This window comes from Nycticebus coucang, chromosome 22 (genome assembly GCF_027406575.1).
Source record: "Nycticebus coucang isolate mNycCou1 chromosome 22, mNycCou1.pri, whole genome shotgun sequence".
Lineage (NCBI taxonomy): Eukaryota > Metazoa > Chordata > Mammalia > Primates > Lorisidae > Nycticebus > Nycticebus coucang.
In genome coordinates, this window is record NC_069801.1 from 33,106,042 (window position 1) to 33,119,807 (window position 13,766).

Consider the following 13,766-nt stretch of genomic DNA (forward strand, 5'->3'; position numbering starts at 1 on the left):
GGCTTGTGATCACTTAGCCCAGTAGCCAGAAAGAGTTTTTAAAAAGGACTCACAAACATATAATCAAAATCTCAGTGTTGGGTTTGGGGAAGGCACTGTTCCCGCTTTCCGGAAACACAAATTTTTAGCGTTTGAAAGTGATAGGAGGCTAAAGTGAGACCGCCCTAAATATACCGTCCTGGGCATTTCCATGCAGGGGGATATGGGATTTATTCTGCAACTGTGGCCTCTTTCAGATTATTATACCAGCCCCCGCCAGGGCTCGCCTCAGGCTGCCTGCTAGCCTGACCTCCACAGAGTCCTCCAGCCTGACACTCACACCACTGCCCCTGCTGCCCCAACCCCCTGTGCTCCCCAATGGCCTGAGGCACAGCCCATATCCTGGTCCACACCTGGTGGCCTACAGGTACCTCCACACCTGTGCAGGTGGGGTCCCTTCTGTCCAGCGGCCCCTCCTTCCCTCCTTCTCCACCGACCAAGGCTCCGTCCCATCCTTTAAGGCCAGTTCAGGTGTCACTTCTCCTTGAGGCCTGCTCAGATCCCACCGCCAGTGGGATCTTCCCACTTCCCCAGCCCCTGACTGGCCTCTCTAGGAGATTGTCCCTCCTGCCCTGGTTTTTCTTGTTCCTTTCCATGTCTCCCTCCTTCCTCCTTCACCTTGTTCCAAAAAGGGAATCTGGCTCCTTTGCCCTCTGCTATTTTGGGGTAGTCACTTGCCCTGCCCTGCCCTTGGGTCCTTCCCTGGTAGGTCTTTGTCCTGTAGTGCCCTGACACTGGCAGATTCACACTCCTGCCTTAGCCCGCCTCAGCTGTCAGCTCCACGTCCTCCTCCCGGTGTCCCATTCAGGCAGTGGGCAAACTCTGGATGGCCCATGTCCCCCTTAGATGCCCTGGGTTATATCCCTGTTCACCAGGTTTCCCTGGGAGAGTCTGTTCCTTTCCCGATTTGGATCTGATGTCACTCTCCCCTATAGCCTGGGAGCTCTCAGGGTGGGGGGGATCCCAGCCTCTGTCTCACTAAGGGTCCCAAGGCCAGCTAAAGGTTGAGGGGTATGAGCAGGATTTGGGAATCAGGGCCTATTGCTCAACCCCCAGGCCTGGGGCTCAGGTTGCTCCTGACTATAGGACATCTCTGAGCTGTGTCTACAGTGCGGAATCCTGTCTACACCCAGGGTCCTCTGGGCAGCGGGTGATGGCAGGTCACACCCAGCTCTGCGGCTCTGGAGCCTGAGCCATCCCGAGTGACTGGCTCCACTTTGTCTTCCAGTGGAGCGAGACCACACCCTGGGCCACCAGGAGCCCCATTGGAAGGAGTTCCGTTTTGACCTGACCCAGATCCCGGCAGGGGAGAGAGTCACAGCCGCAGAGTTCCGGATTTACAAGGCGCCCAGCACCCACCCACTCAACAGGACACTCCGTGTCAGCATGTTCGAGGTGGTGCAGGAGAGATCCAACAGGTGCCTTCCCCACGGCCCAGGCACCCACCCCGCCCGCCTCAGGGTCTCATGGTCAAGGCTCTGGTGTGTTGTCCCGCCCAGTGGGGGCTGGTGTGTGTGTGGGGAGGATCATTTCCCAGAGGAAGGAAAAGGGAGCCTCAGAGATGGGAAAGATGTTTGGCCTGAGGCTTCTGGGCATTTCGGGAAGAGCCAAGAGATACAGTTCTGGCATCAGGTCCTCAACTGCCACCTTGGCTGTGGGACCTTGGGCAGGTCACTCTGCCTCAGTTTCTCCATCCGTACTCAGGCCCAGTAACACCTTTGTGGGTTGATTCAGTGAGAAGAGATGTGGAAGGAGCCAGCCCAGAGCCAGTGTGGGTAGATGCTCCAGTGACGGTCCCCAGGTGGCACTAGAACTCAGGGGCAGCTGTGCGGCCATCGGTTAATTGTTCTTTCATGTCCACAGGGAGTCTGACTTGTTCTTTTTGGATCTTCAGACGCTTCGAGCTGGGGACGAGGGCTGGCTGGTGCTGGATGTCACAGCAGCCAGTGACCGCTGGCTGCTGAGCCGTAACAAGGACCTGGGACTCCACCTCTATGTGGAAACTGAGGACGGTGAGGCTGCCCCCCTGGGGCCTGAGAGGCTGTCCCGGCAGAGGCCGAGGGCTGGCCTCACATGGCTCTGGGTGTCCGTCCTGCCGTTCCCAGCTGTGCCCACTGTGAGGGTCGATGACGAGCACAGAATGAGATCCTGGACAGGAGGAGGCCCTCCACAGGAGTGGTGCCCTGCTCTCCTGCAGAAGAGAGGAGTCCCTGTCTTTGCTTCCCCAGGCCATGGGCAGTTCTTCCCCTGAGCAGCTTCCCTACTGGGAAGGGGAGGCAGGGAGAGGGCTGCCCCCCCAGGCTCTGAGCCCTGGAGGCCTGAGTTCACATCCCAGCTCGGCAATGCCCTGCCTTGGGGGCCTTGCTCACCTTTCCAAGCCTCAGTTTTCTCCTGGAGACAATGAGATTCACTCTCACCCCCCATAGGTGTTTTGGGGAAGAACCTCCTTTATACCAGGCAGTGGGGAAAGGCCGATGGTGGGCACAGGTTGGTGTTTGGGGTCCAGCAAGAGGGCGAGTCATCTGTGTCCTGCTGTGAGCACTGAAGACAAGGAGAGAAGTGACCAGAGGATTAAATCACAGGAGGTTGTTAATGACCAAGAGCTCAGCATGGGGACAAAGTCTGATGGGCAGGTGGGGGGAGACCGGCAGTGGAGACAGTAGGAGCTTGTGAGTTGGAAGGAGCTGGGATTGAGAGAGGCGACAGGGGTGGCTGAGTTAGGGTAAGCCGGGGAGAGATGTTTGGAGTTTGGGGTGGTTGATTTTCATGAATAGCAATGGAGGATGACCGGATCTGATTCGGGCTTATGTGAAGCACCCTCTGAGATATTCACCATCAAGGGGGAGGAGTATAAATCCCACCTGTCCTTGTGGGTGACATTCAGGGACTTGCTGCCTAAAACAGCCCTGTGGATGGAGTGTGGCAGAACCTGCCCAGTGAGGGGCCAGGCAGGCACTGCCTCAGCCCGGCGAGGAAGGTTCGCCACAGCACACGGTATGGAGCATGGCACTTCCACCGAGGTCTGTGTCCCGCAGAACCATAGCCCTCATCCAAGCACTAGGAAACTATTCCACAGAATACCTGACAAGTACTTCTCCAGACTGTCAAGGTCATCAAAAACAAGGAAAGTGGAGCCTAAGGAGTCATAACAGCTAAATGTAGTGTGGTGTCCTGGACGGGATCCTGGGACAGTGAGAGAACATTGGGGAAACTTTATTAAATCAGAATAAATGATGGCATTTTCTTAATATAGGATATGCAGATTGTTCCCTTAGGTGTGGCAAGGGTACCCTAACAGTGTAAAATGTTAATATTTCTCAGGGAAACTAGGTCCAGGTATTCTCTGTACCATTTAAAATTTTTTTCTGAAAATCTCTACTGTTGTGAAATTAAAACTTTACTGAATATATGCAAAGAATAAAGAATTGGCAACTTCAGCGTGGAGGGCAGACGAGAAGGAAGGACAAGGGTGACTCCAGAGACCTGTGGGAGCCCCGTGGTGGAGCTGCGAGGCGCTTGCTGGTGGAGCTGTGCAGGTGGAGCTGTGAGGCGCTTGCTGGTGCAGAGATGGAGAAAGGAGGATGTAGGAATAGCTGGGGAGCAGGTGAGGAAAGGGAAGAGTCCTGGACCACCCGCGACCAAAGTGTGGGTAGTTTTTTTTGTTTCTTTGAGACAGAGTCTCACTTTGTTGCCCTCGGCAGAGAGCCATGGCATCACAGCTCACAGCAACCTCCAGCTCTTGGGCTTAGGTGATTCTCTTGCCTCAGCCTCCCAAGTCGCTGGGATTACAGGTGTCTGCCACAACACCTGGCTATTTTTGTTGTTGTTGTTGCAGTTTGGCCGGGGCCAGGTTTGAACCTGCCACCTTCGGTATATGGGGCCGGCACCCTACTCACTGAGCCACAGGCACCGCCCAACAGTGGGTAGTTTTTAATAGACGCTTTTGTCCTGAGTGGGCAGAAAACAGGAAGAGCAGGTGTGAGGTAGAAAGTCCTGAGCTCTTCTTTGGCTGGAATATTGAGACCCCTGGGATCCTCTGGAGGACACTGGACCTCACGGAAGTGCCATTCCAGGGACAGGTGGGTGTAGACCCAGGTGTGGGAAGTGCTGGGTAAGTGGATTTATAGCCGTGGGACTGGACCAGGTCGCTTGAGGAGGGAGTGTGTCCCTGGAGACAAAAGGGGCAGCCCAGAACTCTGCAGCCTCCAACAGAAGGGACCAGGAAACCTGGAGGGCAAGGTGACCCAGACACCAAGACAGGAAAGTGTTTGCAGAAGCAGGGAGTCATCTGTGTCCTGCTGTGAGCACTGAAGACAAGGACAGAAGTGACCAGGGGATTTAGTCACAGGAGGTTGTTGATGACCAAGAGCTCAGTGTGGGGACAAAGTCTGATGGGCAGGTGGGGGAGACCGGCAGTGGAGACAGTGGACAGCCCTTTCCAGAACCTTTGCTGGGGAAGGGGAGCAGAGGAAAGGGGTGGTGACTGGACAGAAATGGGGACAGGGCAGGGCCTTTACAGGTTAGGAGACACTCGTGCACTCTGTGGGATGGTAGTGATTTAGTACGGAGGGCCGAAAATTGCGAGATTCCTGACCAGTTCAAGGGTGAGGTTTGGAGGACGAGGGGGGCAGCCTCTTCAGGAGCAGAGGCCCTTCCAGATGTCTGTGTGGGAGGGACGGTGAGCCCCACTGTCACATGAGGGTGAGCCTGAGCTCTGGGGGTGTGCGGTGGGGCAGACATCCACTCTGCCAGTTGTCACAGGATTCAGAGGGGGTGGCTCATCACCATCAGCGTCACCCTGCTGTGCCCATTCCTTAGACCCTGGCAGGTCTGGGAGAGGCTCCGCAGGGTTTGCAGTTTCAGTTGGAGGCCCCCCAGGCGAGGAGGGATTGAGGCGGCGGCGCCCTGTACGTAGAGCCTGGCCTTGGTTCTGTGCCCAGAGCGTGTACGTGCGACACGGTGGACGGTGGGCGCAACGTCCCCGGCCTGCAGTGGCCACGCGACTGCGGCCCCCTGCCCTAGGCGGCGCGGGAGCGGCTCCCTTCTTGTTCCCGCGGTGGCCAGGCGGGAGCAGAGGCGCGCGTCACGGCGCGGGTGCCTTCTCTGCTCTGTGACGCAGCGGCGGGGACCCGGGAACGCACGCGGGGCGCCCCCAGCCTGTCCCCGGCCTCAAAGCCGGGACAGACGGACGATGGCCACGCGGCGGCTCCTGGCGGCGGCGCTCGGGCGCTGCGTCCCCGCCGGCCGCACGGTGACCGCGCTGTCCCAGGGCCTCGCCTGGCGCCGCTTTGCCACCAGCTCGCGTCCATGCGCCAAATTCTACACCGACCCCGTGGAGATGGTGAAGGACATCTCCGACGGGGCCACCATCATGGTCGGGGGCTTCGGGCTGTGCGGCATCCCCGAGAACCTGATCGCGGCGCTGCTGCAGACCCGCGTGAAGGACCTGAAGGTGGTGAGCAGCAACGTGGGGGTGGACGACTTCGGCCTGGGCCTCTTGATGGCCGCCAAGCAGATCCGCCGCGTCGTCTGCTCCTACGTGGGCGAGAACGGGCTGTGCGAGCAGCAGTACCTGGCGGGCGAGCTGGAGCTGGAGCTGACGCCGCAGGGCACCCTGGCCGAGCGCATCCGCGCGGGGGGCGCCGGGGTGCCCGCCTTCTACACGCCCACGGGGTACGGGACCCTGGTGCAGGAGGGGGGCTCCCCCATCAGGTACTACCCCGACGGCCACCTGGCCATCATGAGCCACCCGCGGGAGGTGAGGGAGATCGGAGGCGAGCACTACCTGCTGGAGCATGCCATCAGGGCCGACTTCGCCCTGGTCAAAGGCTGGAAGGCCGACCGCATGGGCAACGTGATCTTCAGGAGGAGCGCCAGGAATTTCAACGTGCCCATGTGCAAAGCTGCAGATGTCACAGCCGTGGAGGTGGAAGAAGTCGTGGATGTGGGGACTTTTGCCCCAGAGGACATCCACGTTCCTAGCATTTATGTGGATCGCGTGATAAAGGGGGAAAATTTTGAGAAAAGAATTGAGCGTTTAAGGTTCCAGGAGGAGGAAGAAAGAGAAGCCCAAGTGGAGGAAGGCCCGAGGACACGCATCATCAAACGGGCAGCCCTGGAGTTCAAGGACGGCATGTACGCCAACCTGGGCATCGGGATCCCGCTGCTGGCCAGCAACTTCATCAGCCCCAGCATGACCGTCCATCTGCACAGTGAGAACGGTATCCTGGGCCTGGGTCCATTCCCACCCAAAGACCAGGTGGATGCAGATCTCATCAACGCAGGCAAGGAGACAGTCTCGGTGATCCCAGGGGCCTCATTTTTCGCCAGCGACGACTCCTTTGCCATGATCCGAGGGGGGCACCTCCACCTAACGATGCTCGGGGCGATGCAGGTTTCCAAGTACGGCGACCTGGCCAACTGGATGATTCCCGGCAAGAAGGTGAAAGGCATGGGCGGCGCCATGGATCTGGTGTCCAGTGTCAAGACCAGAGTGGTGGTCACCATGGAGCACTGCGCCAAGGACAGCTCCCCCAAAATCATGGACACGTGCACGCTGCCGCTGACGGGGAAGCGCTGCGTGGACCGCATCATCACCGAGAAGGCCGTGTTCGACGTGCACAAGAAGAAGGGGCTGACGCTGATGGAGCTCTGGGAGGGCCTGACTGTGGAGGACATTAAAAAGAGCACCGGGTGCAGCTTTGCCGTGTGCCCCAACCTCAGGCCCATGCAGCAGGTGGACCCCTGACACGGGAGGCAGCCTGTGGGCACCCAGCCTGTGCTTCTCGGGTCAGCCTGGCAGGGCCTCCTCAGAGGACGTTGGTCATGGCAGGAAATCATTTCACTGGCACATGGACAGGCTCACCTCTGGGCTCCCAGACTTTCCTGCTAGACAGATGGGATTCTCTCTAGAGCGCTGTGACTTTAATAAACACATGCAAAAATTCAGGCAAGGTTGTCCGGCGTGTTCTTGAGCACAGCAAAGCACCCCACGGCAGTGGGAGAGGAATGTACCCTCTCCCGTGTCTCGACGTGTACACTAAATTCTCCATGGCTGGGGGTATCCACAGCGGGGTTTCATCCAAGTGCTTCCCTGGTAATCTAGTCACAAAATCTAGACAAAAAAATGACGAGGGGGAAAACACCCCCCACCTTGTCCAACTGTGGTGACAAATAGACGAACATTAAGGTGAGTTTGTGCTGGGTGGAAATGCTGTCTTCATGAATGTTTCCCCTTTAGTGCCACTGACTTTTCTTCTGGGGCCTTTCATTGTGTTGATCAGTTTTGTTTCCCTGCAGCCTCCTCTCCTCCCCACACGTCTGCTCCTGGTACCTAAGTAGATGACCCTGAAGGAAAACAGGCCCATCGTCGGGGATGGGACCTGGTGATAGGAGAGATGGGGGAGGGGCTGTCATGCTGATGTCCCACCAGGAAGGGTCCTGCGGGAAGAAACAGCCCATCTGTGTGGCCAAAGGCTACAGCTTGTGAATAAAAGAGGCTGAGAAACCTCAGTCATGGACGAGATGGGTTTTCCCCACTTCAGCGGTAGTGTTTCTGCTTCCTCCAGACCAGACACTTAGATCCTTCCTCCCTGTGAGGGGCCCTGACTGGCCGCTACTGTGACACCGCTCAGGACCCTGGAGGGGCTGTGAGGAATTTCATCCTGGACCTAAAGTGAAAAGGAGGAGTTTGTGTGCACACGTGTGTGCTGTCGTAGACCAAGCCCGGCACGGAGTGAGCACTTTGTGAGTGAGCTCCAGGGCTTCACGCAGCTGACAGGCGGATGTGGGCCAGTGCAGTAAGTTCTAGGTGGTCAAGAACGGGCTTCCTGAGAGTTGCTATTACAGCCTCATCCTGACGGAAGGGCCAGATCCTGGGCAGCTGAGACGCGCAAGGAGAGATGGCACTCACTGAGGGGACGGCCTGGGCCTGTGGGGAAGTGGCCAGGGACCATGGCAGGGGCTGGGTGGGATAAAATGTCATTGAGTGGACAGTGGGGCCCCTTTGGGGGTTTCTGGGGAGGTTGCAGCTGATTTGCCCTGGGTGTCAGGAGTTGTTTAGCAGGAGTGTGGAAAAGGCAGAGGTATCCAGGAGCATACAGGAGAGACGGTCCCACCCAGGAAGGGACTTCCCAGCTCTGCACTGCCTGGGTTTTCCCACAGCCAACTAGAGCCTGGGGGCCTTCTCCAAGGATGGTGGGCACAAAGCAGAGCCAATTTGAAGGGGAGCTCTGGGCTCTGGAAGGAGGGGCTGGGGGCCTTCCCCTGACCTGCCATGTGCAAGCTCTGAACAAAGATCAGGGGCCAGTCCCCCCTCCATGTGCCCTCAGCCAGGCCTCTGCAGCTGGCTGAGGAAGGGTATGAGTGTCCTGGCTCTATCCTGCTTTGCTCTGGGACCTTGAGCCATTGCTGCTCTCTGAGGCCTTTGTTGCCCCTTCTGTAAAACGGTAGCCTGGGACTAGCTGCTGGCAAGGTCCTCAGTCAGGCTCACCTGGCCTGTGAGAACTACAAAGGGGTCTCCAGCACCCACCTCAGGGTAGCTCAGAGGATTTCTTTGAGGGTTTCTGGGTAATTGACCTAATATGTCATCTTGTTCTGTGCCCAGAAGACCCCATAAATTCAGACTTTCGAACATAGTTGCACATAAGGAAGGCAAATGTGAACAAAGCCTGGAGGACTGTTGGCTTCATCCCCCCCTCCCCCTGCAGCCAGGACTCCTCAGGGCTCACAGGACAGAGAGGCAGCGCACAGCTCTGGAGGGCTGTACTGGGTCCAAGGCTGTCCCCATGGGGCAGCCAGTCTGTGGAGCACCCCTCCAGGGCCCAGCAACTGACCTCTGTCTCTCTCCAGTGACCTCTCCCACTTGTCCCTCTGCTCCTAAGCCCCTGCTGCTTCCCTGTAACCCTGACTGACCAGGACCCAACTCTGCCAGGTGGCTTCTCCCCGCACCTCCCCTCAGGGGTGGTGCCTGCATCTAACAACCCCCCTGTCTCTGCCGCTCTGGGCCACATCCTGAGCAGGAGCCTCTCTGGGGTTCAGAGCAGTTGTTGGTGGCAGGTGATGTCATGGGTCAAAGGTTGGTGTCTGGACTGGTGGTTAGTCGATCAAGTGTTCAGTGGACACCTGGTCTGAAGCACAGCTGCCTAAGGGCTGACCTTTGAGAGGGACTGAGGGTGGGGTAGGCAGTGCCCTTGACCTTCCATGTATAATGGAGACCCATGTTAGGAGAAAGTAAATCTGTGTGTGTAACGTACCTATAAACGTAGGTGTCTGTGGGTTCACATGTGCACGTGTGTGTGCGTACGTACATGTGTGCATCAGTACCTGCAACATGGAAGTGAAATGCGCTCTTGTGTAAACGAAGCCCTTAGCATTATGTTTAAGGAGACATGAAAGCGAGCTACTGATGCTGCTTCTGTAATTCAGTATAAGGATGTCACACACGCAAAATAAAGAGGTGTGTCCTCATCTTTATAATGAAAGCCAGGAAATAACCTACGTGTCTCATGATAAGCCATTATCTAGGGAAATTATGGTATATCTGCTCAAAGGGACTTTATACACTGGAAATATTTATTGTGGAGACATTTTGACAACAGAAAAATGTTTATATTAAACAGTTGAAAATCTGGGTGTGGTGGCTCATTCCTGGAATCCCAGCAATTCAGGAGGCTGAGGTGAGAGGATCGTTTGAGGCCAGGAGTTCAAGCCCAACCTTGGCAGCATAGCCAGACCCTGTCTCCGAAAAACAAAAAGCTGAAGAAAATACAAACTTCTTTCCTGAGCTGCCAACTGTTTTAAAACCACATAATTGGCCAGGCTCAGTGGCTCATGCCTATAATCCCTGCACTCTGGGAGGCAGAGGCAGATGGATTGCCCCAGCTAAAGCAGGTTTGAGACCAGCCCGGGCCAAAGTGAGACCCTGTCTCTAAAAATAGCCGCCGGGCGGTTTGGCGGGCGCCTGTAGTCCCAGCTACTTGGGAGGCTGAGGCAAGAGAATCACTTGAGCCCAAGAGTTTGAAGTTGCTGTGAGCTGTGATGTCACAGCACTCTACCCAGGGGGACAAATTGAGACAAAAAAAAATCCACATAATGAATATAGCGCAGAAAAATGAAAATTAATATATCGGAGTCGAGACGTGGGTTTACGAATATTTTTCCTCGGATTCCTGGCGGCGGCGGCGGCGACCGTCAGTTTTCGCTGAGGAGCAGCTCGAACAGGACCCGTTGGCGCCCCCGTCCCTTCCCCGCCCTGAAGCCCTCTCCGGGCCGCCGGCAATCACTCCTCGCCGAGTTTCCCCACCACCCCGCCGTCGTTTGTTCGGTCCTTGGCCCGGTGGAAGTCACTGCCCTGGAGGAGGAGGCAGCGGCAGCCGCCTGCGGCCCCGGAGAGGAGGCGCCGCTCGCGCTTCCGCTGCCCTCGGGCCGCGCGGGTCCAGCTGCGACGCCCTCGGACTTCATCTCACTGCTCAGCGCGGACCTAGACCTAGAGTCGCCCAAGTCCCGGTACTCACGAGATTCTCTGAAGTTACACCCATCGGAGAATTTTCATAGAGCTGGACTATTGGAAGAATCTGTCTAATCTCCCAAAGGAGTTACAGTCACCTCCATCTAGAGAAACATCTGTAGCATCGACGAGTCAGACAAGTGGCGGTGAGGCAGGCGCGCCTCCTCCAGCCGTGTTGCTGCTGGACTTGCCTCTGAAGCAGGGAGTGCCTGCATTAAAAATGACCTGTAGTTCTCCGCTTCATAGATGCTTCTTCAGCTCCCTCCCCTTCCTCCATGGGCGGTGCTTGCAGCTCCTTTACCACCTCCTCCAGCCCTACCATTTTCTACCTCAGTCACCCATGCAAGGCTGTGCAAGTGGAGAGCTGCTCCGCAGCCCTGGGGAACAACAGCCTGGAATCCAAGGAGCCACATCTTCACCTCAACCACAGGCTACCTTGTTTCACAACACTGCGGGAAGCACCGTGAATCAACTGCAGAATTCTTCTGGCTCATCTCAGCAGACTTCAGGAATGTTCTTATTTGGCATTCAAAATAACTGTAGTCAGCTTTTAACCTTTGGACCAACTACACTGCCAGATCAGTTGATGGCCGTAAGTGCCAGGCCAACCGCAGAACGAAGGCCAGCCACCTGTGACAACACTTCTTTCTCAGCAGATGTCAGAGAATTCTCCACTGGCATCCTCTATACTAACCAGAACATTGAAAAGATTGATTTGCTTGTTTCATCGCAAAACCAAGGGAACAACTTGACTGGTTCCTTTTAACTGGATATAAATTCCATGAAGAAAAATCCTGATTTCCAAGATGTCCTGAGATCTTATGGTTTCATGAGGATTACTGAACTTGTACTTTAAAAAAATATATACAAGGGCGGCGCCTGTGGCTCAGTCGGTAAGGCGCCGGCCCCATATACCAAGGGTGGTGAGTTCAAACCCGGCCTCGGCTGAACTGCAACCAAAAAATAGCTGGGTGCTGTGGCGGGCGCCTGTAGTCCCAGCTACTCGGGAGGCTGAGGCAAGAGAATCGCTTAAGCCCAGGAGTTGGAGGTTGCTGTGAGCTGTGTGAGGCCACGGCACTCTACCAAGGGCCATAAAGTGAGACTCTGTCTCTACAAAAAAAAATAAAATAAAATAAAAAAAAATAAAAAAAAATAAAAAAATATATACAAAAAACTGCATTTGAGTAAATGGATCGATTTTACTCTGACGGCAGAAGAGCAATACCTATGCTGTCTATTGCAGTGATTAGCCATCAACGACATCTTCATATTTTATATTCCTAATAACAGTGATGACTCAAACCAATTTGAGTCTCCAGCTGACAGAATTAATTGTTGCATTTCCCTAGGCATAATTTCTTTAAAAGTACACTTTAATTTCAAGGCTGGACCACTCAGTTATCTATTAGAAAATAATATTTGTCATGTTTACTTGTGTTCTTCATTTTTTCGTGTATTGTTTTAGTCAAGTAATAGCTTTTGAAAAATTCAGTAATAACTAAAAAAAAAAGAATATTTTTTCTCAAAGGTTTCTTTACTGTGTTATTTCATTGCTTTACAATTAAAGACATCACACATGCAAGAGGCATCGAGGGTTCTGCGGAAGCTTTGCATCTCTGGGGTTAAGGATCATGTTTTAACAGCTTTCTCAGTCTTATAGCGGCTGTGGGTAAATTCCCTCTTTTATAGGCTTTGCTTGGTCTGGTGCTGAAGCCCAGGGCAGGGCCCTGCTTGCAGACTTTTCTCCCATTTTTTTTTTTGTTTGTTTGTTTGTTGTTGTTGTTGAGACAGAGTCTCACTTTGTCACCCTCGGTAGAGTTTCATGGCGTCATAGCTCACAGCAGCCTCATACTCCTGGGCTCAAGCGATTCTCTTGCCTCAGCCTCCCAAGGAGTTGGGACTATAGGCATCACCACAATGCCCAGCTGTTTTTAGAAACAGGGTCTAGCTCTTCCTCAGGCTGTTCTTGAAGTTCTGAGCTCAAGTGATCCACTTGGCCTGCCCTCCCAGAATGCTGGGATTATAGGCATGAGCAACCATGCCCGGCCCTCTCGTCTTTTTTTTTTTTTTAAACAGAGTCTCACTGTGTTGCCCATGATAGAGTGCATGGCATCACAGCTCACAGCAATCTCTAAATCTTGGGCTTAAGCGATTCTCTTCCCTCAGCTTCCCAAGTAGCTGGGAACACCTGGCTATTTTTTTTGTTGTTGTAGCAGTTCTCGTTGTTTATCAGTCCCCGGCCGGGCTCGAACCTGCCAGCCTAGGTGTATGTGACTGGCACCGTAACCACTATGCTATGGGCACCAAGACCCTCTCATCTTTTTCTTGACTGTAAGTCCAGCCTTGTGAATAGGAACTAGGGCTCTGGAATTCGCTTGCTGTGTGTCGAGCCTTGGGCTCTGTGACTGGGGTGCAGGATCTCTGCCCTGGAAAACCTGGTGTCTCCTCTGTGGCATCAGGGAGCCAGTCAAGGCCCTGACTCGAGCTGTGCCCAGCAGAGTGAGCGTTTGCTGACCTGGCATGTGCTGCCCTGAGCTGTCCCACTCAGAGATCACACACTGAGACCCCAGACAGTGCAGGCAGGAGAGGGGACATGCCTCAGAGTTCTCGGACTGAGGTGGGAGCCCTGTTCTGGGAGTCACTTGCAGGGGTTCTGGGTCAGCACAGAAGGCCCCTGAAATGGGCCCCTGAAATGTCTTCTGTAGCATTACTATAAAGTGACCAGTGTCACTTCAGTCTCTGCAACTTGTAAAATGGGTTGCAAACATCTGTGTCACGATTATCACTAGTGACAATGCCTGTGGCTCACTGAGGCCCCTCACCCACCACCTCCTCCTGATCTGCCACTAGGGGGCCAGGACTGGACTGAAACGTGGGCTTCAGATGAGGAAGCTGAGGCTCAGCAGGTCCCCTTGGGCCCTCAGCCTCCCTGCCCCTGGACTGCAGGAGGGAGTGATCCCTCTGTGTGCACGTGCAGAGCCCCTGCCCATGAGTGATCCCCTCTCTCCTCTCTGTCTCAGGGCACAGCATGGATCCTGACCTGGCTGGTCTGCTGGGGCAACGGGCACCACGCTCCAGACAGCCTTTTGTGGTCATTTTCTTCAGGGCCAGTGTGAGTCCGGTCCGTGCCCCTCGGGCAGTGAGGCCACTGAAGAGGAGGCAGCCGAAAAGAACCAACGAGCTGCCGCACCCCAACAGACTCCCGGGGATCTTTGGTGAG

The 13,766-nt window shown here is 55.2% G+C and overlaps 2 protein-coding genes across 2 annotated transcripts in view; both read left to right on the forward strand.

Moving 5' to 3' along the window:
* LOC128574778 (bone morphogenetic protein 8B) overlaps positions 1 to 13,766 on the forward strand; it is a 38,730-nt gene that overhangs the window by 16,202 nt on the left and 8,762 nt on the right. The window contains exons 2-4 of the mRNA XM_053575643.1: positions 1,268 to 1,457; positions 1,903 to 2,051; positions 13,567 to 13,761. Of these exons, the coding sequence (XP_053431618.1) occupies positions 1,268 to 1,457; positions 1,903 to 2,051; positions 13,567 to 13,761 (534 nt within the window). The remainder of the gene's footprint in view (positions 1 to 1,267; positions 1,458 to 1,902; positions 2,052 to 13,566; positions 13,762 to 13,766) is intronic.
* On the forward strand, positions 2,060 to 7,460 carry LOC128574777 (succinyl-CoA:3-ketoacid coenzyme A transferase 2, mitochondrial-like). Its single transcript, XM_053575642.1, has one exon. It carries the CDS (start codon positions 5,231 to 5,233, stop codon positions 6,785 to 6,787), a length of 1,557 nt encoding a protein of 518 aa, XP_053431617.1. The 5' UTR covers positions 2,060 to 5,230; the 3' UTR covers positions 6,788 to 7,460.

What these genes read in the sequence shown, in the direction of transcription:
- LOC128574777 (XM_053575642.1), top strand. Translation starts at nt 5,231, where the DNA reads ATGGCCACGCGGCGGCTCCTGGCGGCGGCGCTCGGGCGCTGCGTCCCC.